Below are 26,508 nucleotides of genomic sequence, written 5' to 3' on the forward strand. Positions count from 1 at the left end.
TTCAAGGAAATTTCACTTGTCTTAATTTGTCATAGGCCATTTTACAAACCAATGCATTTCTTGCACATAGCTTTTTAAACAAAGTGGCTTCCTTTGTTTTGTTACATAAAGTAATTCTTAAATGTGAACATATGTCCAGAAATATGCTTTAGATCTATACAAAAGCCTAGATATCTAAGGCTATACACAAATACCCATAAAAATAAAACTTAGTGTTAGATATGAGTGAAACAGTTCACATCAATCAGGTTTATGCCCTTGACTAATTCCCTGCCATGGGAAAAAAACGGCAAAACAGAAAGAAAGTAAGACAAATGGACATGGTGATTATGCCTGTGCCCCGCACGTATTACACAAATATACCACAGTATTTGAACTCTAAGGTGAAACCCAATCTCCTCCAGCCCAAGATCAAAATATACACACTTCAGGATCTACAAAACAGACCACCAACCGTTTCTCAAATCCCATACTACACTAACAGTAGTGCAAACCTGTCAAACTAGCAACATTCACACTTCCTTTTTTATTTGACCTCTGTGTGTTTTCACATCTGAACACTCAAAATAGACTTCATTCTTCTTTAAAATACAAAGCTTCATGGCTTGTCCTAGATCATAGAGAAAAATATGTCCAGAATAAATTTAAAAATGCATATTTTCCTGTTTTTTGAAAATGTTTGAAATTTGAAACAACTATTTAAACAGCTATCTTTTGTGTTGCAGTGTGAAATGACTAGACAGCACAATCGATGAGGTCTTTTTAGCCATGTAATGCTGTCCTGTGTCCCATTAAACTCAAAACAAACACATTTATAGTCTTGTGTTTTCCTGCAGCAACAGCTCCAGTTCATCATGTCGAATTAAAGAAAAACGTGTTGCTTTTCATCAAAATCGTAGCATCAAATCAAAGAGACAGACATCTCAGGAAACATTAATTGGACTATACAATTATTTGACTTAATATTCAACATCATGTGCTCAATTCTGATTGGCCAGAAGTTGTTGATAAAATTTCTACAAAAGCAGCCGGTTACGCTGACGTGTCATTCTTTAACAAATAAACAATTGATATTGCTGTCAAATTGATTTAATATAAGAGAAATTAAACACTGACATACCTTTATTGTAAATACTCAATTTCTGCTTCACATAAAACCACATCAAAACACTGACTGATTATTTTGTCTATAACAGAACTTATTCATCCTTTGATTTTTTTTCTACAGTTAACTACATACCCACAGCATGTGATTCCTTCCTTTAATTAAAGTAATTTTAATAGCTGTAATGTCACCCAGATTTATACCAAACTTTAATTTCATTTAGGATTGAAACCTTAGGGGGTGTGTTTGGTCCATTGTCATCAATAAGGGTGGGATAATTTCCAATTGTTCATGTTTCTCATGCATGGTAAAGAATATAAATAATATATATAATCTTATAAATACCCAAAACACTGTTAATTAATTCAAGTCACCTTTTTATACACGCTATATTTTGTACAAGGATTTTAAAATTCAGTACTCATCTCTTAAAAATGCTAATCTGATATCACACTGCTAGAAATTTTTATATGTTTATGGATATAATATTCCTTTTTTTAAATAGGTCTGCATTTTTTTCGCTAAAGGATCTGTTGAAAATATTTGTAACTGTTGGTGCACTTGTGCAGGTCCTGACCTATTTTCACAGTCTTTAGGTGTTCAAAGGTCAAGATCAGTAACACTGGACCTGACTAACAAGCTGTGTTTTACTGTTACACTGTTTTAGAGAGCATGGTGATCTTTACTGGGTTATTTTGACATCTGCCAGTCTGCTGGAGTTCTTTCCTTTCAGCTTATAAATCATAAACATTTTACTTTAGCAATTTATTGAAAGAAAGCTGAATCACATTCTAAAACAGAAACCATAAAATTTTAAGACTATCCAGAATTGATAATCAGGAAGTTAATGCAGGGTAAGGTTTTGCTCTAATGTATAATGGATGAAAGACGCCTATAGTTCTGTAGTTTCGTCTGGCTAAGGCCTATGAAAGTCTTCTGGAACTGTTTCTTATAGTCTGTGCAGAAATCAGTCTGTACAAGGCCTAGAGGCTGCTAAGAAGAAAGCCATTACTGTAAGCAACTCTAGCTGAACACATAGGGCACTGTCTGCCACTGCAAATGATTTAAACTTTCTTGGGATCTTATCCTATTCACAAAGTAAATAACGATTGTCCTGCATTATTTCGACTATGCGGCCATGAAAAAAGCTAAACAGTAGCATTTCTTTCAAATGAGCATAATAGGGTTCGCTGCACTGTTCGAATTCCACAGCACCGGAACTCCAAATACATCAGAACAGCAGGCATGCAAATGCCATTGCCGATGATGGCAACCCAGTTTGACTCCAACAGACCACCAGCTGCAATTTTGTACCAAGAATAAACCAGGAAGAAAAAGTAACAGGCACCATGGGTAATTCTGCAAGCAGTAATAAACGGAAAGGTATTTGAATTTATGGAAAAAAGGGAATAGAAAAATAGTTCAAGGTTACTATGGCTCTTCAGAGATGAAGGAATTACACATCTCTTGCTATTATCACTTATACACGGCATTGGGAAAGAGCCATAATGAATGCAGAACACGTCCATAGCATAGCACACCTCCCTGCTGTCCCATTAAGACGCAGCAAAGGTTTAAAACCTACCACCCTCTGAACGAAGAACTAAAAAATGTATAATTTGTGGGATCAAAAAAGAAAAGGGAAGGGGGAAAAAAAAAAAAGCGTGGCCTCTTGAAAGTCTTTTATATAGTCTTGAGAACACAAAGCCACAAAGGATGGCGCCGCAGATATCGATTCAGCTTTTTAAAAAAGCGAGCCACTCTCTGAAATATAATCAGGGGTCTAAGGTGAAAATAAATCCAGTGGACAGCTGCTACTTTTGCACATTGTCCAGCCGGCCAGCCAAAGTAACATATGTCCCCCTTGGAGCCTGGCAGCTGAACAGTAAAAGCAACTGTGGACACAATGAGAAAGCATCTACACGAGTAAGGAGGCAAGCAGTGATTTGTAAGACTTCAAATATTTTACAGTTGTCAATTTGCCCAAAACAAACACTCATGCGATGGCATTTTGTTTAACTCAGCTGTTCTTCAATTTTTCATCCTTTATGGATAACCTCATTCACTGCATCCCTCTACGACTGTTTTTTTTTTTTTAAATCAACAACATCAAAGATTTGTACACACACCATTTGTGCCATGTGCTGAGGCCTGGTTTTAACTTTTCCCAGAAGCTTTTCCCAACATATGTGCAGTTTTATAAAATCCAACAATTGTTCCAAATCTTGAAAAATGCCAAAACAGTTTTTAAAAAATCTGTTTAGAAACCCTGCCCCCCCCAAAAAAAACCACAAACATGTTTTTAGCAAACAAACGTTAAATAATTTTAAATTTACTATTTAATTTAGTCTAGTTTTTTTTTAGTTCACGCTTTGACCAGTTTTTGGATAGCTACATTCCGTACCGAAATGTATAAAGACCTAATTCATTTGTGTTGTAATCTGATCCTGAATGTTTTAAGGCATTGATCCTTCTTTGCTGCAGTCAGACTGTAACGTTCTTCTTCAAAAAATGCCAAAGGGTCACCAATGGTCCTCCAAGACCAATCTGCATAATTAATTTAACAGTTTAGAGTAATATGCTATATGTGCAAAAGTATGCAGACACCTTACCATCACACTCATATATGATTTTCGAACATCCTATTCCAGATTTAGTTCCTGTTTGATGGACCGCCACTGTTCTGGGAAGGCTTTAGTAGATTTTAGAGTGTGGCTTTGTAATCATTCATCCACAAGAGCATTAGGGAGAAGGTCTAGAGGTGCAACTGGCATTATAGTTTATCCCGAAAGTGCTCAGTGAGGTTGAGCTCTGAAGTTTGTGCAGGTCGGTTCTTCCAATCTAACCTTGGCACCCCTGTGTTCAGAATTTGATTTGTGCACAAGGGCATTGTAATGCTGGAACAGTTTCTTATTTTATAATAATGCTACAGCAGACACAACCATTCAATATTGCGCTCCCAACTTTATAGCAGCAACTAGAACAGGTCCACACATGGGTGCGATGCTAAGAAGTTCATTAACTTTTGACACATTGAATAAAATTAAGCAAATGCTTAATTGATGAATTGATTTTGTTTCTACAGTGTTCCTGAAACTGCACATGGAAGTGGTTTATCCCCTATTGAACACTTGCATGCCTGTAGTGTACGTGTAGCATGCATTATGGGATTTGCATGAAGTTCATTAGTATTGCTGAAGTGTAAAAGATTTAGCATCCTGAACACACCTATAGTCATAACTGTAAAATTTCAGCTAGCTAGCTCCTTGTTTTCAATGTATTACGTGCTCCTATTAAAAAACACTGCCCTGCTTAGCGGGGATGCATTATGACTCATTTCAGCATAACAAGGTTAAATCTCATCTGAAGCCTACGCATAAATTCCTCTGTCAATGATTTATCACGTCTCCCAAGACCAGAAAGTAGTTGTGTTTAATAAATCTCACAGGGATAAGCTGTTTCAATCTAACCTTGACACATTTTGCTTGGTGCTATTTTAGGAGCTGGGCCAGCAGATAGGACAGAAGTGACAGTGGGAGAAAACTACAGGGAGAGAGAGAGAGACAGAAAGTGAGAGAAAGAGAGAGAGAGAGAGAGAGAGAGAGAGAGAGAGAGAGAGAGAGGGAGAAAGGCAAATAATAAGGTGACACTATTTATGGAAGTAGTACATGGTTTTGGATGAAGCCTGTAGGTTAGAGTTCGACGATTCCCTTTTCTTCGTTTTCCATATTATCTAGACAGTAATTAAAAGCCATATTGACATTCCGTTTTTTTAACCCTCTGCTAAATTAGCAAACATTCACAAACAATCTCAAATAGAGGTGAAAAAAGGCACATCGTTTAATAATATCAGACGAGAGCCAACACGGAGCCTCACAAGGCTGCCGCAAATCATTCCTCATCCGTAGGCGTAGATAAGGACAGACACAGAGTCTCTATCTTAGAGATTGCAAGAGACAACAAACCATACACTGCAAAAGTGATTTGAATGATCATAATGATTTCGTGCATCCAATATCGCTATGTCAAATGTGTCAAAACAGTCTTACGTCAAATCATGATTTGTTCAATTTCTAAAAACTATTCAATGTAGCCTAATAACCCTCATTGAAAATGTGAGACTTAATTAGCGTACACATTATGGCAATCTCAATAATCGTTTTGCGCTTACATCCCGCTTCATTCTTTATTTATGTATTATATATGGCTAGTATAATATAATATATTAAAATAAAGGCCAATGTATTAAATTAGCCTGGGTTTAATTTGCTCTCGAACGATCATTGAGATGAAAATACATAATCATAACATTATTAGAGTGTTGCTTTTCTTATATAACATATATACAGTATACACGTGCACACTCGCGTATACACACACACACACACACACACACACACACACAGATATAAATATAGAGCTTAAGCTGCTACTTTCTTTCCTGCAGCTGGAGATAAAGAAGGAGGAGATAAAGCCTGACATCACTGAGCCACCCTAAAGTACAAGAGCGGATTTTAACTAGTAATAGCAGGTAGCGTGCAAAGCCATTGCCCAAACAAGGCCCTTAAACAATGCCTAAGTGAATATGGTGTCCCTATGAGACACTGTTAGACGCTCATAATGTGCAACCAGCCCCTACGAGTCTCTGTGTCGCCCCTGAGCTTTTCCTCAGCTTCCCCTGTTGTCCTGAAGAACCAGCCCACCATCTTGGAAATTGAGCTAATTTGTATAACTGAAAGATATTGTGCATCTTTTACCTAATTAAGCCTGCTGTTTGGAAAAAAAAAGAAGAAGAAAAAAAAGAATACGAGATTGGATTAATGCGCTGACAAAAAGACAAAGGTGCTTGTTTCGGTGTCTGCACCACAAAACCCACCCCTCCCAACAACACCCACCCCAATCTGCCACGCTGACTCAGTGTCACAGGTGAGGCCAGGCAGACGACGGCTGCCCCCGAGGAGCTAGTGATTCAGGGCTGCAGTCTTGTCTGGCTCCCTGTGGACTGGGGAAAGTGCGTCTCCCAGAGAGCAGTCACACGACAGGCTGGCGCCAGGCCATCTGCTACACTCACCTGGTACCAGGGCTGCCAAGACCTCCTTTCCCCCTAGATACCACCAGCCTCCACCCTGAACTACTTTGAAATTCTGAGTCACTGGTTGAACTAGTGAGCTCACTGTTTATTATTTGAGAATTCATATTATCCATCCATATATCCATATTACACCAGTGTGCAAATACTCAATTCAGGCAAAAGAAGGGAGGTCTTCTGGATCATTCAGCGGTGCAGCTAACACCAAGAGCACAGTGACGTGATTATTTTTTTGCTTTGTTAAGTACATCCTGATCATTCATAGACCTGTTACTGCATAATAGATTGTCAAATGTCAATACTGACGCATGAACAGGTTAATGCAGCTTTTTGTTTTCACTGTATGGGCTTTAATCTTTTAATTATTGAATGTTGGAAATAAGGCTGACCAAAATACATTATTCCAAAACATATTGTGCATTAATTTACTTGGTTTGCTAACAAAGTGCCAGCAATGTAGTATAAGTGCATTGGAAAAAAATGCTAAAATACAAAAACCTTAACAATTTGAACATCTAGTCAGTTAAAAGGTACAGTTATTAACATATTTCATTACTTCATGTTTTTCCATGTTTCCTTTTTAGATAATAAGTGTTTTTTTGTGCTTAAATAATAATAATAAAACATTAACTAGTCCTAACCAGTACCAGCCAACTAACTACCCTAGTTTATTCCATAGTATGTGATTTATTATCATTACATTACTAATGATTGTTTATGAGAACAAAAATGCTTCTGCTTATTTTATTTTACATGACTAGCTAACAAACACATCCTTCTATAAAGCTGGACATAAGTTTATTATTTTTCATATTCAGCTCTAGACCTTCTGAAAACCACAGATAAAATATTCATAAGCTCAAAGAGCTTTGCCAAAACAGATTATTTGGAATTGTCCAATTACTGTACTGTCTTTAATGTACTGTATTAAATATTGTATTAAGCACTTTTACTACATGTTAATAGTGTGAATAAACCCATAAAGATGTAAAGAGCAGAAGAAAGGGAAAAAACCATATTTCACAAAATATATGGCTGCTTAAATCTGCTTTGCATAGAAAAAAACCCTACTTTCATTGAAATTCAACATGCATGAGAGAATATCTAAAGTTTTAAATCAATTTTCTTTAGACCTAATATGGATTTGATAAAATCTCAGCCGGAAGTCTTGACAAAAGCACTTTTCTACACACCTACAAAGGAAGCTTCAGACATTAATTGAAGGTGAGTCTGCAGGTAGTGCTAGCGTTAGCAGGGTTTTCTTTTACGGAGCTTACTACTCTGCATTAGCCAGCTACAGGCAATAACTAAAGTGATCAGCTAGTTGACTTTAAAGTCAACTACCATGCCTTATTATAAGATCATGATAACTATGCTTGAACATGAGTATGCAAAACAGCCTTATCAGAAATGTATTGTAATTTGGTCCACGTAGTGAACACATAGTACAGAAAAGCAAACAAAATGTGGGTAGCAAAATTACTAAGACAATTACGGAAAAAAATGTGGAACGTCTTGCTTACAGACTTTTAACTAAACTGTTTTCTACTGGATTGGTCCTGATTCGAATTGTAGTGGTGCAAAATTGAAACGTTCAGGATCTGTAATTGAACTGAATTGGACCAGAGACTTGTTTATCACTTGTTTGTGTTTTGTTTCGTGTAACTTGTATCCACATTCTCTCCGAGTAAAGATGCACATTAGTGACAAGAATCGTTTTTAGATTATTTGGCTCAACTCACCACTTGACTCATTGCATTGCACTGTTTTTCTCTATGAAGCTGTTTTATCAACCCTAACGGAGTGAAATTGTTTCCTAAATTCTTACTACACACTCTAAATAACAATATGCCAACACCTGCTGTTTTTATAAAATCGTATATAAAAACGTTAATAAATTTGATAAAAAATAAAGGATCGTGTCCTTGTTTCTACACTACACAAGCACACGGTTCGAGTCGATGCAGCATATAAGGTGCCCAGATAATGGCGGATATTATTAGGAGCCATCAAACGAATTGCGAAAACCAGCTTTTCTTTCCCTTGCCAGGCACCATACACAACATGTCAGGATCAAATAGAGGGTCAACGATGAATGAGGCAGCATGTGTCCCATATTCTTACTTTCACCCAGTCTAACCTCTGCTAGTCCATTACCGGTCAGTCACTGTTACGACAGACTCGTGTCTGCTATTGACATACAATACATCGTCCTTTTTGAGTAACAATAAGGACGCGCGTGTGTTGTGCACTCGCCTCCAGCTCCTGCATCATCTGTCATCATTGTAAAAAAAAAAAGCCATGCTGCAATCATTCCTTCTGAGGTGAAACCCTGAGTAATGATCACAGCCAGAGGTCAGCATGTAACAATACCTAGTAAAGGTTAGTACAATGACAAACGTGGAAGCCTTAAAAGAATTTCTAACATATATTCTTGTAGCTTTTTATAAACATAACGGATTATTTTCCGCTTGGAGCAAATGGCTGAATAGTAATGCGACTACTCAAACACAGCTGCAGCCGAAAAGCCATCTTTTGCCATCTCTTTCTGTCTTTCCCCTGGACACTCGCCTTTCATCCTCCTGTCCCTTCATTACAAAGCAATGCACAGCTGTCACTCTGTTGCCCAGAAACACAATAACTACTACACACACAAAGCTCCCTGTCTAGAACAGAATGGCTATTGCTGACTGTCTGTGTCTGAGTCAAATTTGTCTGATAGAGACGTGGGCTTTGGTGAGGAAGTAAATCTAACAGAAAAAAAAACCCTGCACTTTCAGTATTGTATCACAGCACAAGGGGGAATTCATTGCTATCAAGTAAATTGTAGCTGGCGGAGAGAAAAACCGTCGCATACACTGACCAGATGTGGACTAATAAACAGTAAGAAAACAGCAAGGCAAATGTCCAGTGTGAACAACATAATAAAAAGCATCTACTCTTTCACACTCTGCCTTTTTTTTTAAACAAAAATACATTTTACAAAATAAAAGGTAAAAGTTCAACCTGATGGGAAATGGGCATCCTTTTGTCTCTATCTCCATCAATTTTGTTCATGTTTGGTCTGAGCACTTCCAGTATTTGGGTTGTGTCACCACAGCATATTCATAAATACCACAAATAACTGTACCTCTTATAACATGGAAGCACGTGTACTACATTGTGTGTTCCTATTACTAGAAAACAAACAATGGATTGATGAACAAACTGATAATATACTGATATATAAAACATTTCAAATGCTTTAAAATCATGCAAAAAAATTCAGAAGCAATCACTGTAGACCGATTTATCATGCAAAGAAATCTCAATGAGCCTTGGCAGGCAGTACGTCATTTTGCATACCTCGATAAATAATCACACTTTAATGTTACCTTAGCACTTTTGTGCATGCTGGGAAAACTATACTTTAAATATTCTGACAGAGTTTAGCATTCAAATACCGATTCCAGTTTTAATCTGAAAATGGCTGATATACAAAACACCATTCTGAGTGCCTTCAGTTCAAATGCTCAATATCAAACATGAGAATTGAGAACACCGAACAAACCACTATACCTTAAACGTTCTAATAAAGCACAGCATGAATTAACAATAACTGAATGATTCATTATCAATGTCCAATTGTGTGAATGAGCCTTGCCATTAAATATACTATTCTGTATGTGCTCTGTTCTGAACATTAAAAAATGATAAAAAATAAATAAACAAAATAAAAAATTAAGGCCTCCAGCAACATGCTTTCAGATGTGAAAAATCTGTCAGGCTGAAGATTTTTCATTAAATAAGCATTTAACCATGGTCAAGTCAGAAACTATATAAAAACATATATACAAGAAAAAGCTATCAAAAAAGGTAACTTGTAGTGTGACTGCTGCTCAAAAAAGCATAAAGAATGACAAAAGCTTCCTCCAGATAGTTTAACTTGTGACTCATGAGCATTGATCAAGTTAGTTGTAAACCTATTTATTCGTTATTAAGTTACATTTCACTATTTAGTAGGGATGTAAAAGTATGGTACATAAAATTCAAGGCCCGGTACAATCCTCGGTTTTTAAGTCACGGTTCAAATTAGTTTTTTTATTAACGCTGTTTAATTTTATTATCATTTATGATCATCAACATTTGAACAATTAACATTTAAAAAAAAAAAAGTAATAAAATGCCTGCTTGGTTAAATAATATATAAAATAATATGTGTGTGTGTATGTGTGTGTGTGTGACTTACATTTAATATTTAATTTTCTGAAGATATGTTCAAGTTATCTGTTCAACTTATTTAATCGCACTTTAACAAATGTATTTAGTCCTTCCGGCCTTCATTCAATTACTCCCTCAATATGTGGAATTGTCAGGATTTTCTCCTTGTAAGAAAAAATCTTGAAGCTGGACATAAAACACTAAAGAATCCATATCACTAATGCTAGCCACTAGCCACTTCCTGCTATACAGCTAAAATTATCGATATGGATTCTTTTGTTTTCATGCGTGCGCAAAACAAAACACATTTCCAGTACGGAGTAAGTAGCCAACTAGCTAGTAGCTAGTTGTTGTTAGTAGCTAAATCTAGCTTAATTTTTATACCCCTGGCATTTATTGGTTATGTATGTTTTCAAGTTAAATAATAATAATAAAAAAATGCACACACAGTGCAAGGTGGAGGTGGAATCTAAACAAACTTACGGTCCACCACTTAATACATTCCTGAGGGAACTCAGAACGTAACTATGATTCACACATCAAAAGGATTGCATTCGATACGTGTGTCCTAAAACGAAAGCCCTGTAAAAAATCGGTAAGAATCCATGTATCATTACACGCCCACTGTTTATAGTCTTTTCTTTTTTTTTTAGTTCTTAACGAGTTATTTATACAATTTTGTAGACGTCCTCAAAAGTCTATTAGTTTTGCCACGTGATTCCTAATGTACAGGATTAGAATATAATTGTGATTATTTATCAGAATACACATGAAGAAAATTTTGTTGTCAGCAATTTTATGTAAATTTGGCAGAATTTCTTTCAGTTTTGTTTTTCCTACAAAACAACATTTATAACATTAACATTAACATTCAACTTTACAAAATGTATGCTGTATTTTGCTCCTATTTTAAGTGAGACAAACCATGCAGTGCTTTAGCTAAGATCTTTTTTGTGTTTGGCCTCATAAAGCTCATGAAGTTACCTTCTGCTGACGAGTAAAGTACAGAAAAAGATGCACTTGATGTGACTGTCAGATTTAAATGGATTTGCCTTGATAATAATGTGTGAGAATAGTACAGGATGTCCTCAAGTGGCACTAAGCTTTGTGGAGTTGGATCACCGTGTAGGGGAATGAACTAATTAAGGGTTTTCCTTATCCTGGGCAAACTGGTGTTCAGAGACTGTCTTTCCCAATAACGCTAATGAGAGCAAGAGTCCTGGGGACCCATCAGGTGCCTCCATCAGCACAAAAGCCGAGGCGAGACACGGTGCCCTGTCCACTGGATGAGTACACTTTTTCCGTTCTGAACTGGGACAGTGGCCTTCCCTTTGTTCAGTCGGCTCCATGCTGCGATACTCATTAAGATCCATGAACAATAGGAGTGGTTTTTCTAATGAGTGCTCTTCAAAATGACCTGTCTTTGGATAGTTGGCCAGACCTTTTAGCTACGCCTGAGCAAGTTTTAGAGTTTAACCATCCAGAATGGGGTCTAGTTTACTCCAACGTCATCTATCACATTCTATTCTCTTGACATTTTGGGTTGGTTTTGGTTATAATTTGCACTCTAAGGATCTGACAGGATGATTAATGTTGACTCTACAGCCACTGGCTGTGAAAGCTGGTTAGAACTGGTAGTCAAACAACCGGCTGCTCTGGGAATTTGGGTCTTTAATGTATTGAACCATAATTTGTTCTATTTAATAAACTATTCAACTATAACTACCATGTATTTTGGTACATTTTTAAGACCTGCTCTTGTTAATGTCTTTTTACAAAGTACATATCCTGAAGGTCATTTTTTAGCCAAGTATGTTAGATAAACTGAAAATTCTTTGGAATTCAGAAATTCAGAAAACCAATGCAATTTAGAATTCTACAAACACATTTAAACAGGGTAGTACTGAAGTAGTATTCTTTACAATAAAGTTTATTGGTATCAAAATATAAATCCACAATCAGGCTGCTACATTTTTAAATAAATTCAAACTAATGAATGATAATGCATGTATTCTAAAAGAGAAACTCTTCTGGAGATTAAAGTTGTATGATATTTAGATCTTATACATTTTGGCCAATACATTTTTATATAATATGTTCATTTTTGGTAACATTACTTATACAAGTTCTTGGAATAAAAATTTTTTTTTTGTTTCCCAGGTGATAGTGGTTGTTCTCCTGTCCTGTCTCAAACATTGTACTGCCCATCATTTATTACTTTCTCATTCTTGACACTATGTGTAATTGTCCATTGCCTGTTCTGTTATGTTGGGGGTATTTTTTTCAACGTCTAAGCCTTGATTTCCATTTCTTAGTTCTGTACACTCCTGGTTAACCTGCTTAAATTTTTTAAATGGGCAATATAAATATATACAACTCTTTATTTCGACCCATTAAATCAAACTTTATTTTTACATAATTGCATCCTGTCAGAATCATGACAGAAATCCACACAACACAACGTTTGAATACTGTTCAAAAGTCTCATATTTTATCATCTTAAATGCTATCCTTCTGAGCAAAGTGCAAAAATGGATGTTGCTAGCTTCAAGGCTCTGGATTTAAAGACAGCATTGCAGAGACATGGTGACTAACATTACACTCACAGTTGTTACTCTGTTGACACAGCCCACATCTCGCCCACTCCACACCATCTGGCCCAGTCATAGACAGATGAACAAATGAGGAGGCCTCAGAGCCATAAAGACCAACGGTCTCCGGCAGGCTTTTAGAGCAATCTGCTCCATATTCACTGGCTTCACCCTAAACGGTTGTCAATCTTAATAGATTTTCTCCACCTGGCCCCAGTCTGAGGCTCGGCAATGCATTAAAAATCAACACCCAACTGTTTTTTGCACAGTTTCAAGAACTGCTAGGGCATGGTATCAGAAAATTGGAAAAAAATTGGATACTTTTGAAATAATTAGTGCATGCAAAGTTGTAGGCAACTGCCCAAAATTCACAGCATCCAATCAATCAAAAAATTCGATGAAGGCTGTAATCACAATAGCATAAACGAACAAAAAATATCAATTTAGAAAAATTCAAACTGTGGTCATAGGAGAATCTTCACAAACCCGTGAATGCCCATCCATCTTGGAAAACATTTATCAATTATCTGTGGCTTGACATCTCTTTGTTCCTAAAACCTAAACAGATGTCTAAACTCGTGGTGCTTTAGCTAGCATTGATCTAACTGATTCCTCCTCAGCTACCAAAAGCCACAGGATATATGCAGGAATGAGAACTCTGGTTATAAAAACATCTTTTTCAGAATGCGTAATCCGGAGTAATGTTTTTCAATGTGGAAAAGTAATTTCATACCTTTGTGATCAAGGGTGCTGACAGAAATGACCACATAAGGGGAAAAAAGCCATACTTTATTCTTAATCCGTAACCTTTGTTGCTTAAAGCACCATGGGCCTAAAGAGCGAAAAAAGGCAGAGGAGACTATTTTTTTAATCTAATCACCTAAATCCTCTAGACTCCTTTGGCTTGAGTAGATATGGAAGGAGTTTTCATCTCAGTAAGCAACATCATGCCTGGAATCTTTAAGAAAGGAACGCAAAGAAGGCGTGGGATTCAGACGATAAAGCAGAATGCTTGTTTTTTTAGCCTGAAGCCTGAATTAATGGCCCAGAAGTTAGTGACATTTGGCAGCATGAACACAAAAATAGAGTCATCATCTTCATAACAATGTGATATTAGAGTCAGAAGGGTGCTTCACCGGCCATATATTTCAAGACTAACTGTTAGAAAACAGCAGTGTTATTTACTTGAATGGGTAGCATCTTGATATTCAAGCCGTGCACTATGATTACGACGTGTTGCAGTGGCAATAGAGGAATGACACGAGGCAGCATGAAGGGTGGCGGAGTATAGAGAGGCGCACGCAAAAGCGATCAAAGGTGAGGAGGCAATCACAGTGATAACATTGCGCTCCCCAGCATCAGCGGGATGCTCGAGGGCCTGTGCTACCAGATTGTAGAGGTAAATAATAATACATTCCAATAGCACATGGTGTACGCTATCTCCTCATTGCAATTTTTATACAAGTAGCAGATCAAATGTCAACGATGTTTTCTTCAGTGATGCCAATCGCTGTTACAGAAAGAGACACTGATATCAGGCCAGTCCTTCCTAGCACCTCTTACTAGATTGGTTATGACACTTTAACATGTTTTTTTGTCAACAGGAAAAGGGGCTGAAAAAGAGAGCACAACTAAATCCCACCTGGGTCACTGGTGCTATGATCTACTGACCTCAATATTCAAAGAACAATAAACACTGTTGTTGTCCGTACTGCACGTCTGGATAATTCGACACCCCGCACACACATCAGATAAGGGCTTTACAAGAATGTGCGCTTTCATTAGACACGTTTGTCATTTCCTATTCGGAGCATGTATGAGAATGCGAAAAGAGGAATACTTTCAGCGCTCCTAAGACAATGTCAATATTAGCCCTAAATAATGACGTTTGGGAAGAGCAAATAGCCCAGCTCCATAGAATAAAAATCTCTGTACACTATGACCTAAAATGTAATAGTATTTGCCATGCACTAATGCAAAAGTTTAGTACATGGAAAATGCAGTAATAAGCGTTCGTATATATGTAAGCCATTAAAATGCACTTAAACCACAGCGATGTTGAATTCTCGATTAATATTTTATAACTACAGCTTGGGCTGTAATTCAAGTCACAGGTTTGTATTAATGCACTCATTTTAATACATTATCATTTCTATAGTAACAGCTTGTCTGGACACTTGCCTGGGATGGCTGGTGCTCCATAAGAACAGTTTTTTTTGTGTGAGAGATTAATTGAAGTTTTTGAAAATAGATAATAAATTAAAGTTTTCAACCAAAGGGAAAGTCTTTAGGATAAAGGGCTTTCCAGTTTCTTAGAAATATAAAAAGGAGGCATTATTTTGGTCTTTAAAACGTCTGGAGTAAAATAGAAGCATTTTGTGAGCATTCAACAAAAACGCAACAAGAATTGAACGAGAAAGGAAGATATGTTATTGTTAAACAATGTAAAAAATGCATTAACACATTGCTATGGTATATTAATAGAAAATAATTTGCTTCCGAGTAAAAGTCACTCTATTTTGTCTCCTACATGTATGCCCCCAAAAGATTTTTTCCTTACTTAGAAAAGCATATGGCAGCAGATACTATTCCAAACAACAAAATGAACTACAATTGTTCTACTTTGAGCTTTGCCTTTTACATTTGTTGAGACAAAAAGAAGATTGATGATCAATTAGTCTGTCATGTTAAAAAAAAAGACTCGCAATGATGAAACATTTAAAATCCATTGAGAACTGACATGATAAAATCCCCCTTATTTGGTAAAAGCAGTTTTTGATATAAGTGTAAGAAGGTACTGCACCAAATTACCAGTGAATAATTATCAGAATTATGGCCATATGCTCAAGGACCCAAGAGTGGAAGCTTGGCGATACTAGGGTTTAAACCCAGAGTAGTAAACGAGGAGTAAACCACGACTGAGCCACCACTTCCCTGTTGATGTCGTGTTCATGGTCAGGTTATGGTTTTTAGCTTTGTAATTGATGGGCTCCAGAAATTACAAAAGCAAATTATATATTGGTTTATTGTTTAATGTTTAATTAGGCTACATCTTACTTGTCAGGGTGTTCAAATTATACACTGATTGTGCTTGACTCAGCATTATTTCAGGCAAACATTTCTAAAAACATGCTCTTGTTTCCAAAGGTGCAAAAAACCCTTCCTGAAAACCATATAATTTGGCCACACGTGAAGTACAATCCTGTCAAAATACAGAGCTAAGCAGTTAAGTCTTGCTCAAGGGCCAAAAAGTGGCCCTCAAAAATTTCTGCTCTCACAATTGTCCAAGCACTTACACAGGACCTTGACCACGGAGCCACCCACTATTCTTTTATATGCATTTTATGAATGCCATTTAACAAAACTGCACACACAGAACAAAACCCCGTAACCCCAGGCCAAATGGGATGAGGTCAGCTTTGTCTGTATGGGCTTGCTTGTCTGTCACAGTAAAAGAGTCTGTTCAAGGTCAGATCGGTTTTTCAGCTGCCTGCGCTGAAAACAGCCCATAAGAATGCGGTCTTTGCTAATGAAGGATGTTGTTTGTAAATTAATTATGAATGACAAACTACAAAATAATCAACACACCTAGAGCTAGTTAAAACGTGAAGATCTATGACCTTTAAGGTTAATTGATATTCTGTTACAGATTAAGCAGTCCACTTAAAACCAAACAAAAGAAACGCATTCATTTAATATCAAGTAATGCCTTAGATAGATAGACAGACAGACAGACAGACAGACAGACAGACAGACAGACAGACAGACAGACAGATCAACGTATTCATCCAATTCAAAAAAATCTCAAATATGACATCCAGCAGGACGTCATTTCATTTGAATGTGATATTAATACCCATAAGGTGGAATCAGGCTCATCACTCAAACAGAGTGAGACATTCGACAGGGGCTGTCCAACCGCCCCAGGATGAGCGAGCCACCATTGCTGGGTATTACATCAGAGACTAATGAGTCACTCTGAATCCTGGTCCCCAAACTTAATCCACAGCAACATCAACATCAGCAAGCCACAGAGGAGGACAGAGACAAGGGGATAGATAGACAGTCGGCCTGAGAGTAGGTCAGGGAAAAACACTGACAAAGAGAAACAGGAAGAAAAACTCGATTGGGTGCTGATCCAGGCAACAACCGAATCTCTTTAATGACCAACCTAGTGTTTTAACTGGTTTTAAAGACTTCAATATTACATAATTAAAAGTTTCCTTATGCAGGATATAAAATAGTAACAATTTGAGTTTTTTACTTATATTACAGCTGGATTTGTGTCGCAAACTTGCCCATTCTGTAATAGTTAAGATAAAAGGGGGCATAAAGACCTAGGGAGAACAAGCAAAACCAAAACTACGGATTGAAACAAGGTTCATACCTTCTCTTACAACAGAATTCATAAAAAAAAGCAACATTCCATGCTTTCAAATTCATGTTTGAATCTGTCAAGTTATATTTTTTTTATTACTAATTATACCTTTTATTCCTGTAGCTGCTCAAATTAAGTTATATTTGTATTAACAATGCTTCTCCCATTCTCTTTGATCATAATGTTGGTAAAAATGCATAGTCGCACCGCTGCAATTTGAATTGGCTTTTCAGTGCTTTTTCAACAATAATTTTCAACCCTTTCATACGTCATGTCTTATTTTTCAAACATGGCTGAAGCCAGGTGTTTTAAACCTCACAGTCCAAACAAACTAAGACCCCTTTTTCATGTGTTCCCTCCAAAGCCACACCCCCGAATACAGTGCATGCACATGGCCTGCCTCAGACACAATACTTGAATGCTAATGCGGGGTAGAGCTAAGCTCAAACGTTTGCACTCCCTTGGTTTTTGCATAAATCAGGGACAATATATTTTGCATGTTATAAAGCTTGAATGGTTTTGTTTTGATTCTGCTTCATTTAGGATCAGTGACACCCCCGCCAACCCTCAAAGCCATCTCAATCCAAAGAAAAATAACAGCGCAATTTGAGATAAATCATCGAAAACTAACACCAGCACTGTGTCACAAGACAAGGGCTAAAATTGAGAATTTCCTGGTGCAGAGTATGAGATTCAATTCTGTAATGTCTACACTTTACTCATGAGCCTGTCGGCCTGCGACTTTAGACCAACCCCTCAACTTCACAGAGGAGAAAGTCTTTCAGCGCTGGAGGGGGTTAGTGGCTTTTCAGCATGACAAAGCCCACTCCATTTCCCTCCTTTTTTCCCCCCTCACTCTTCCTTTACTTCTCTATAGAACGCCTTCAGAGCCAGCACAATGCAAATCAGCCTGGGTTCGCATTCATGCGATGATTAATATGCACAGACCGCCCATTCTTATCAAATGACAAGCAGTGGAAAACAGGACAGAATTGGAAGACGCTCTGTCGCAACGTATGCTTTACATATCAAATTGCAGCATTTCTGAAAGTCTTTTTATACACAGCTGCAGTGTAAATAATATTTACATGTGTATGCACAATCAGAACAATTAGGCATGTGCATGCTGGATAATTTTAATATTTAAACATGCACAAGTGTTAATAAATGGATATTAAACAGCTAAATACAAACATTTTTATTATAGGGTAGCAGTAAATCGAATGTAAAAGCTTTACTGCATGCCTGCTCAGTATTTCAGAATTGGGTCAAACATAATGATCATGCCTGCCACAGAGTTTAGGAACAAAAAAAGAGCATCTCCAAAACTGCAGCTCCTGTGGGTTGTTCCCAGTCTGCAGTGGTCAGTATCAAAAGTGGTCCAAAGAAGGAACAGTGATGAACCGGTAACAGGGTCATGAGCAGCCAAGGCTCACTGATGCACGTGGGGATTGAAGACTGGCCCATTTGGTCCGAGCCATCAGATTAGCTGCTTTAGCTCAAATTGGTGAAGAAGTAAATGCTGGTAATGCTCAACACTTCAGGACTGTTTTGGCAGCAAAAGGGGGACCACATAATATTAGGCAGGTGGTCATAATGTTATGCCTGAAGGGTGGCCATAAATTTATGTGTGATTAATCTTTATATACACACTAAAACAATAAATTTAAACACTTCATATGTGCAAGAGTAGACATCACATCAAAATAATACAAGATGTGACTTTTTTGTCTCTGTACTAGACAAATAACTGAACAGTACAACACTACAATTAGATCTCATTCACAATGATTTAGCAATTTATGGAAGCTCTCCATATAACAATCAAGCAGCAACTTTTCCAAAATATCTTCAAAACATTAGATATTTTAAGAAGTAGTTGCTTTGTCTCATTAAAGTCAAGAATACTGCAAACTATTAATCTTGAATTCGAATCCCCATTAACAGGCCTAGTAACAATGGTTAAAAAAAGCCCTCCATTCAGTCTGTCACTTCACTGTCTGAAATGTTTTGTTTTTTTTCAAGTTCACACACATTTGTCTTCCACCGTTACTGTAAAAGACATCGGGTTTAATGGGCGACTGGGCTTCTAATCTGATGTCAGTATTTATTTGTCAGACACCAGTTGGCATCACTAGAGGAAACACTGCTGAAATTACAGATTCACAACCGACATAAGGTCAATACAACATGAATACAACATGATGTCTTTTTATCATTATCCGAATGCTAACGAGTAAGAAATCGACAAAAGCAGATAATCTGCTTCTTCTTTTTTTAAAGCATTTCCTAAGACCAGTTGTAATACATTGTTTTTTCAACTGTCATAATAAAAGCACACAAGGTCATGAAGCGCAGCACGGCATCCTTCTACAAACATGGTTCTAGATATTTGTCCTTGTCCAATGAGTTTTTTAGAGGCTATTGGGTAATAACAGTTGCACAGTATGAGAACCTGGTGTCAGATAGAGCCATCCATTAACCTCCATCCATCTAATGCTACACATTTTATGAGAGCTCCTAAGAGAGGCACATTTTCTCTCACTGAATGTGCCGTTTCAAAATGTCTACTCCATGCTATGTATTTTAACGATGCTTCGTGATTGCTAACAAGCATCTTTCAACTGCGCGTTCACTTTTCCTAAGTGTTTCACACAGTTCACACAACAGCGCTCAATGTTGTCTCTATGAGCGCATTGTATTTTCCTGCTCTCTGACACAAAATTCATTTAGTAAACACGTTATCAAAGGTTTTCTATACAGTTCTTACCCTAGGCTTAATAACTCACTGAACAATATATTTAAAAAAAATTGTAAATGTGTCCAAACTAATGGCTGGAAATTGAATACTTATTAACAAACAAATATCATGTTTCTGTTTGATTTGTAGCTAACAGAACTAAGGTGAGGTGCTGTTTTGGAAAATAATTCAACACCTTCTGACAACACCTTCTGACAAAAAGGATTATTTTTTCATGAGCATTTAAAAAAGGTGCAATGCAGTCTGTGTAATGGAGAGCTGAAAATGTCCATTGTGTTTTCCAAAAAAATAACAATATACTCTAAGCACAGTTATGACTAGGTCCTTGGAAAACCTTACACCGCCAAAACAATATCCAATTAGTGGTGGTTCCTTTTCACTGATGGGCAGGGTACAGCTGTGAGGTATATTGTATTGTAAATATATATATATATATATATTTGTGTGTGTGTGTGTGTGTGTGTGTGTGTGTGTGTGTGTGTGTGTGTGTGTGTGTGTGCTCAAAAATGTGACAACTCTATAGACTCTATACCCTAGTTCTTACCCACACAACTCCATACTCAGACATTCACACTATCTAATTTAGAATATAACATCACCTACTGTAGTTCCTGCTTCCTCATCACACACCTGTCACACTCAACACTACCTTTCACACCCTGTTCCTCCGAGTTAATGCAAGAAACATGCTCACTCTGCAAGGTTTATCCTGTAGAGAACACTAAGTTGGATGACTTAAAGATTTATATTGTGCTGCATTTTGATCCAAATTGCTAGTTTTCTGACTGGCAGAACGGCATGCAAAGTAACACCATGGTTACATCAAGACACCCCAGTGCCTTTAAGAAATTACAAACGAATTCTCTGCAACTGAAAGATTCAACGTGCATGAAAAAATGTAAATAAATACCAATAATAAAAGGCATCTTGCTCCAAAAAGTTTAACTGGTGGAAACTGGGCATCAATCAAAGTGGATAAAGTGATATATATATAAAAAAGAAGAGTACAGAAATCCCCCGTTTATAAACAAAAAAACGCGATTAAACGGACGCCACCCCAAAAACTCCATAAAAACAGTCCCACGAATGACCGGGAAAATCCGCAAATCAAATTAGCTATGTGGCAAATGCAATTCCGCAATAAACTGGGGGCGTTAGATTCAAGCCATATGTATAATAAGCTGGTTAGATGAATTAGTGTGTTAATAGGAAAACAAACAAATATTTACATATTATACGCTTCAGCCTGAATTGAAGGCACAACAACTGCAGTACAACATCATCCACCTCTTAGTATTTTTTCCATTTTAATGAGTCACATGACAGCATTGAACAATGAACCATATGTCTTTTTTTCCAATACCTCAATGTAAGCATTTCGGAGACTTTAGTCGAAAATGCTCTGTTTTCAATGGACAAAAAACAGTCTCAGTGTTGGACAGAAGGACAAATCATAAAGAAAACGTGTTTGCAAATGTGCTAACTTGTCCAGATTAATTATGAGCTTCAGGCTGCACTTTGCTTTGCTCAATATTTTAATTGCTACTAGATTCTCACAATGTTAACTGTCATGTGATGAGTGTTATGTCATATGCACCGTACTTCATTTTACTATCAAATGGTGGTTGTGTGGTCTTATTTATTATGATTAATAGGTGCAATTAAACATTTGCCAGTCGCCTTATCCAGAGTGACTTACAATACAATACTTACAATAATACAATACTTACAATAAGACTTACTGTCTTATTTATACAACTGAGCAGATCAGGGTTTCTCAAGGGTCCGGCAGTGGCAGCATAGTGGTGCTGGGATTTAAACTCATGACCTTCCAATCAGAAGTCTGTCTTATCCACTGAGCTAGCACTTCTTCCTAGTACCTCTTCTAGAGAGCAATTGCAAGGAAGTTTGTTTCTTTCTATAATTGTTAAATGAGACAAAAATACTAAGAACTGCTAGCATACTGAGCTTAATAAAAACTTCCTGAACGTGTGAGGTAGTTGTTTGAAGGGGAAGTGGTAGCTTCTGGTCTGAAGGTCATGAGTTTGAATCCCAGCATCACCGACCTGACAATGCTGAGCCCATGAGCAAAGCCCTTAACCCTGAACTGCTCAGTTGTATAAATGAGATAATTGTAAGTCACTCTGGATAAGGGTATCTACCAGATGCTCTAAATGTATAATATCCCTGACACATCTGTCCACTGCTATTAACTGGAAGAATCCACCATTGACCATTATTAAATTTACATCATAGCCAAGTGCTACTTACACGTTATGTGGATCAGAAGTAGGTATTGTAAATGAGTGTACCATAATATAATATAAATCCTTAGTGAAAAATTCTGGCTACATCAACGGGCTTTATTTAGCAACAGAGGGCTGGAAAGGAGCGTGAATAATGTGTCCCAGCATAAAATCAGCAAACTGCCCAAACTAATGCATTAGTAACAGCCAGATGAGGCAGGACATGAAGCTTCCATAGCACATATTCACATTCCAATTCACAGGTATGTAGATTGTCACAGTGGATGATTTCCCCTTATGCCATTAACTAAAAAAGATAAAATCAGACAAGATAATGAATCTGCTGAAGACAATCATTGCTCACGTCACCCCGATTGCAGTTGTATCGAGCAGGCTATCTGTTCATTTTCCTCTTGTACACATTCGAATGATTGGACAATTCTTTTTTCTTTTATGATTAGCATCAGGATGTTTCTTTTAAAGATTTATTAAACAGGATCGGTCTAGCGGGATGAAATTCTTGTCAGCCTTTAAATACAAGATGTTAATACAATGTGAAATTGTATTCAACCCTAATAAACTACATTTAATCTCCTTAATCAGATTATATGTTCTTTTTTCCATGGGATCCTTAGAGGTAATGCTGTTTTTTTTCTTCAAGATTTTGCTCTAGCTAGGGGAGGATGGGATTCCTCTTTCGCTGGTCAATCAGGCTGTCGCTAGCCAGTCAATGGCATCCGTTAGCTCATGTAAACAAAAGAGGGCAGACAGTTCTTCATGGTGCAATGGCAGATATTTCATGTGACTTAACTAGCCTGTACATGACTAAATATAAATTACCAGAGAACACTTAAAGACTATAATGAATGGGCTTATGGATTGAGTAAGGGGGTAAAAGGGTAACAGGGTGGGGGGAGGGGGGCCTGAGGGTATAATTAATAAAACTGTATATATGTCACTATGCTAAAGTGATGCACTGAAGGAGTCCAAGTGACCACGCAAAGCAACATCATAGTGTTCCACAATCAGAAGCCTTTAATGAACATACAATATCTGATTGCAAAAATTAAGCTAATAATCATTTTCCTTCTTTTATTACAGTTGTAATTTTTTTTCCTCAAATGTTGTTTTTTTTAAACTCACCTGAATTTGTCACATTTCTGGACAAGTCATAGAATTCTAAAGAAAATACAGAGTGGGGTATAATTTTCTCTGGTTAGACCTATTTCCCCTATTTCTTTCTTTCATTCCACAGTTTCCTCCTTGCAAAAAATAGGCAGTTTGTGTTTTCATAGCGCCTTTGAACTCACCACAGACGTTTGAGTTCCAGATGTGAACAATTTCAAGACTTTTCTCCCTGCTTGATATTTCTTTCTCTTTTTTCTTGGCTGTTGACTCATCTAAAACTTTGCTTTTCTCCTGAGGTCAGGCTGCAGACTAAACACTTAAGAAGGAGATTGGATGATTGCAGTCTCCTCCGTATTTTAAGCGATGTTTACTACTGTTTAGGGTGCATCATTGTCTCAGACGAACTGTCTTTCTGTCCATGTCTGGTCACTGTTTCCCGCCTACTGTCTGTTTCACACCAAGACACACAAAAGCAGCTGCAATTCAACATTAACATGCCAACCCCCCACGGTGCTGAAGCAAGGGAATCGGCGTGCAAGAAAAATGGAGGGAGAGTGAAAGAGACTGACAGGTGCAAGTGTGCTCAACAGTCACCTTACTGTAGAAAAGCACCATATTCCTGAGCAATTACTCAAACAAATGCTTCTTAAAACTAGAGCCGTACCCAGACAGAGAAAGGGGGAATGCGGAAAATTGGATGGGGGCAGGAGAAGAAACACACAGTGGGGGAAAATAAAAAAAAAAACACTGAAAGAAAGAAGAAAACACTGCGAAGAGCACAAAAGAGAAGACAAGGGGAAAACTGCAAGGGAAAAAATAAGGGGGGAAAAGAGACTGAGAAAGACAGAAAGCAGAGAAATAGAGAGATTGTGAAATAAAGTGGGGGTTAGAGGGGTGACCTAAAGGACACAACCAGAGAGTGATGGAGCAAAAATGAGTGGCACAGAAAGAACGGGAGGGTGATAGACAGAGCAGGAGAGGGAGGGACAATGAAACTGGGGAAAGCATAAAGAGGGAAAGCGAAAGCGAAGGGGGCACTGAGGCAGAAAAGGTAAAAGAAGGGAAAAATAACAAGGCAAAAGGTGAGGGACACAATTAAAGACAATTATAGACAAATAAATATGTGTATAGATGGAAATGGAGTGAGATGCAAATGTGATAAAGAAAAGTGGAGAGAAAGAGATGAGCATTAGAAGAAAAAGAAAAATGGAAGTGATTAAAAGGCATGGAGAAAGAAAAGAGAGAGTGAGAAACTGCACATAGATGAAGGTGCAGAAAGAGGTAGAAGTTGATTCAGAGAAATAGAGGAGAGAGGTGATACAGGATAGATGGAGGCAAAAATGAAGTGAAAGAGGGGTGAGGAGAAGAGATGTGGAAAGAGGGATGCCTACAGAAAGAGAGAAAGACATCAGAGGGCGGAGAGAATGAAAGATGGTGTGCGAGTGTGTGGAGTGAGAGAGAGAGAGAGAGAGAGAGGCTGTACCATTCCCTTTTGCCTCCCCTCCAAAACACGAGCTCGTGCAACTCAGCGCAAGCGCGCGCGCTTTCACGTTGCCCGAAATGTAATACTGAATGAAAACTTTGAAATGTCGCACAATGTGATTTTTTTTGTTTTGTTTTTTGCTTGTTTGTTTGTTTTTGCATATTTTTTTAAAATATCACCAAGGATGTAACTTTTCAACACTGGGTCCATACTGCACTTCCATTTACAGTTACTTCTAAAGGTTAATTTACTTAGTGATTGTGGCACGTGCATGAGCCCAGCGCGTGCGCAAGGCTTTATAACTGCACAGTAGTTCACCAGAATACCTGCACAAATCAAAGGTTTGCTCCAGAAGGAATAGAGCACCAGGTCATGCTCTTAAACCCCAGACAAATCCCACCATTTATTTTTTTTGTTTTTTAAACTCTAATTGCAGATGAATTCCCCGTGCACTAAAGACAAAACGCGCGCGCTCGGTACCATCACGCACAAGAAGACGCGCGAGTCAACGTTAACTTGTTTACTATCAGAGACACACTTCCACGACGTGCACTGTTCTTTTAACCCTATCTTCATCTTCGTGCATCATCATCGCAACCCGCCACTGTTCCACATCCAGAAACAATCAGAAGCTACCCGGGGGATCATCTCGAGATGGATCACACGGGCCTGGTACTGGATCAAATATGAGTACGTGGATCAACTCAGTGCGACTGAATCCATTATGTGCAATCATCTGCCTACACCGATGCTCAATCAAAACCCAGCAAAAACCCAAATAGCACGAGACGCTGTTTCCATACATATAATGTATGATGGACATAAATCCTTTTCAGAACTTATTGAAAACCAGGTGCTCCAGAGTCCATGCATGGAGTGGGCTGGAAGCAAGTATTAACCGCATCAGGACCAAAATGATGCGTGCAGAAGATGAAAAGTTAAAAAGCATGCTTAAAAAAATACAAATAAATCATTCGCATCTTTACCTGCATGTCCAAAAAGCAGCACGGTCCAGATGAGATCCCGTGTTTTAAGCATTGCAATGTCTCTCCGTGAGGATTCTGAAGAATGCACTGAGCTCGGTTCGTATTTTCAAGACCTTAGCGCGATGCTTCCTGGCCGCGTGTCGGTTATTGGAATAAAGTGGGCAGAGGAATGAAACGGCTCCTGCTGGAAGAGGAACGCGCTGGAGTAGAGCGGGATCTGAGCAATGAGAGCGAGCGGAGCGCGAGAGCCACAGCACCTCCTTTACCGGAATCAATGCGCCTGTGCGCAGTGTATCATCCCCCCCGTCCCGATTCACTGGATTAAGGAGCCGGGAAAGAAAAGTAGTGCGCGCTCTCACGTGCGCCAGATGGCAGCGGGTAATTCGAATTATAAAGAAAAGGGGGCCTCCACGGTTAGAGAAGAAAACGAGCCACGAGTTGTTAGTGTGTCAGAGAAAATGAGGTGTTTGTGGGGTGGGGTGGGGATTTTGGTGTTTATGAAACAATTGTCCAAATATTTGAGTAATAAAATTTACCTTTC

General features: G+C 37.9%; 1 protein-coding gene across 15 annotated transcripts in view; it reads right to left on the reverse strand.

Annotated features, from left to right (window-relative positions):
* ncam1a (neural cell adhesion molecule 1a) overlaps positions 1 to 26,242 on the reverse strand; it is a 258,543-nt gene extending 232,301 nt beyond the window's left edge. For 5 of the 15 annotated variants that reach the window (XM_046867287.1, XM_046867279.1, XM_046867282.1 and 2 more), the window contains exon 1: positions 25,968 to 26,242. In XM_046867287.1, coding sequence (XP_046723243.1) covers positions 25,968 to 26,019 — 52 coding nt within the window. In that variant the 5' untranslated portion in view covers positions 26,020 to 26,242. The remainder of the gene's footprint in view (positions 1 to 25,967) is intronic. The other 10 variants (XM_046867286.1, XM_046867280.1, XM_046867285.1 and 7 more) reach the window with 5 other exon arrangements.
* Between the last annotated feature and the right edge of the window lie 266 nt (positions 26,243 to 26,508).

Source organism: Silurus meridionalis, chromosome 15 (genome assembly GCF_014805685.1).
Source record: "Silurus meridionalis isolate SWU-2019-XX chromosome 15, ASM1480568v1, whole genome shotgun sequence".
NCBI classification, from domain to species: domain Eukaryota; kingdom Metazoa; phylum Chordata; class Actinopteri; order Siluriformes; family Siluridae; genus Silurus; species Silurus meridionalis.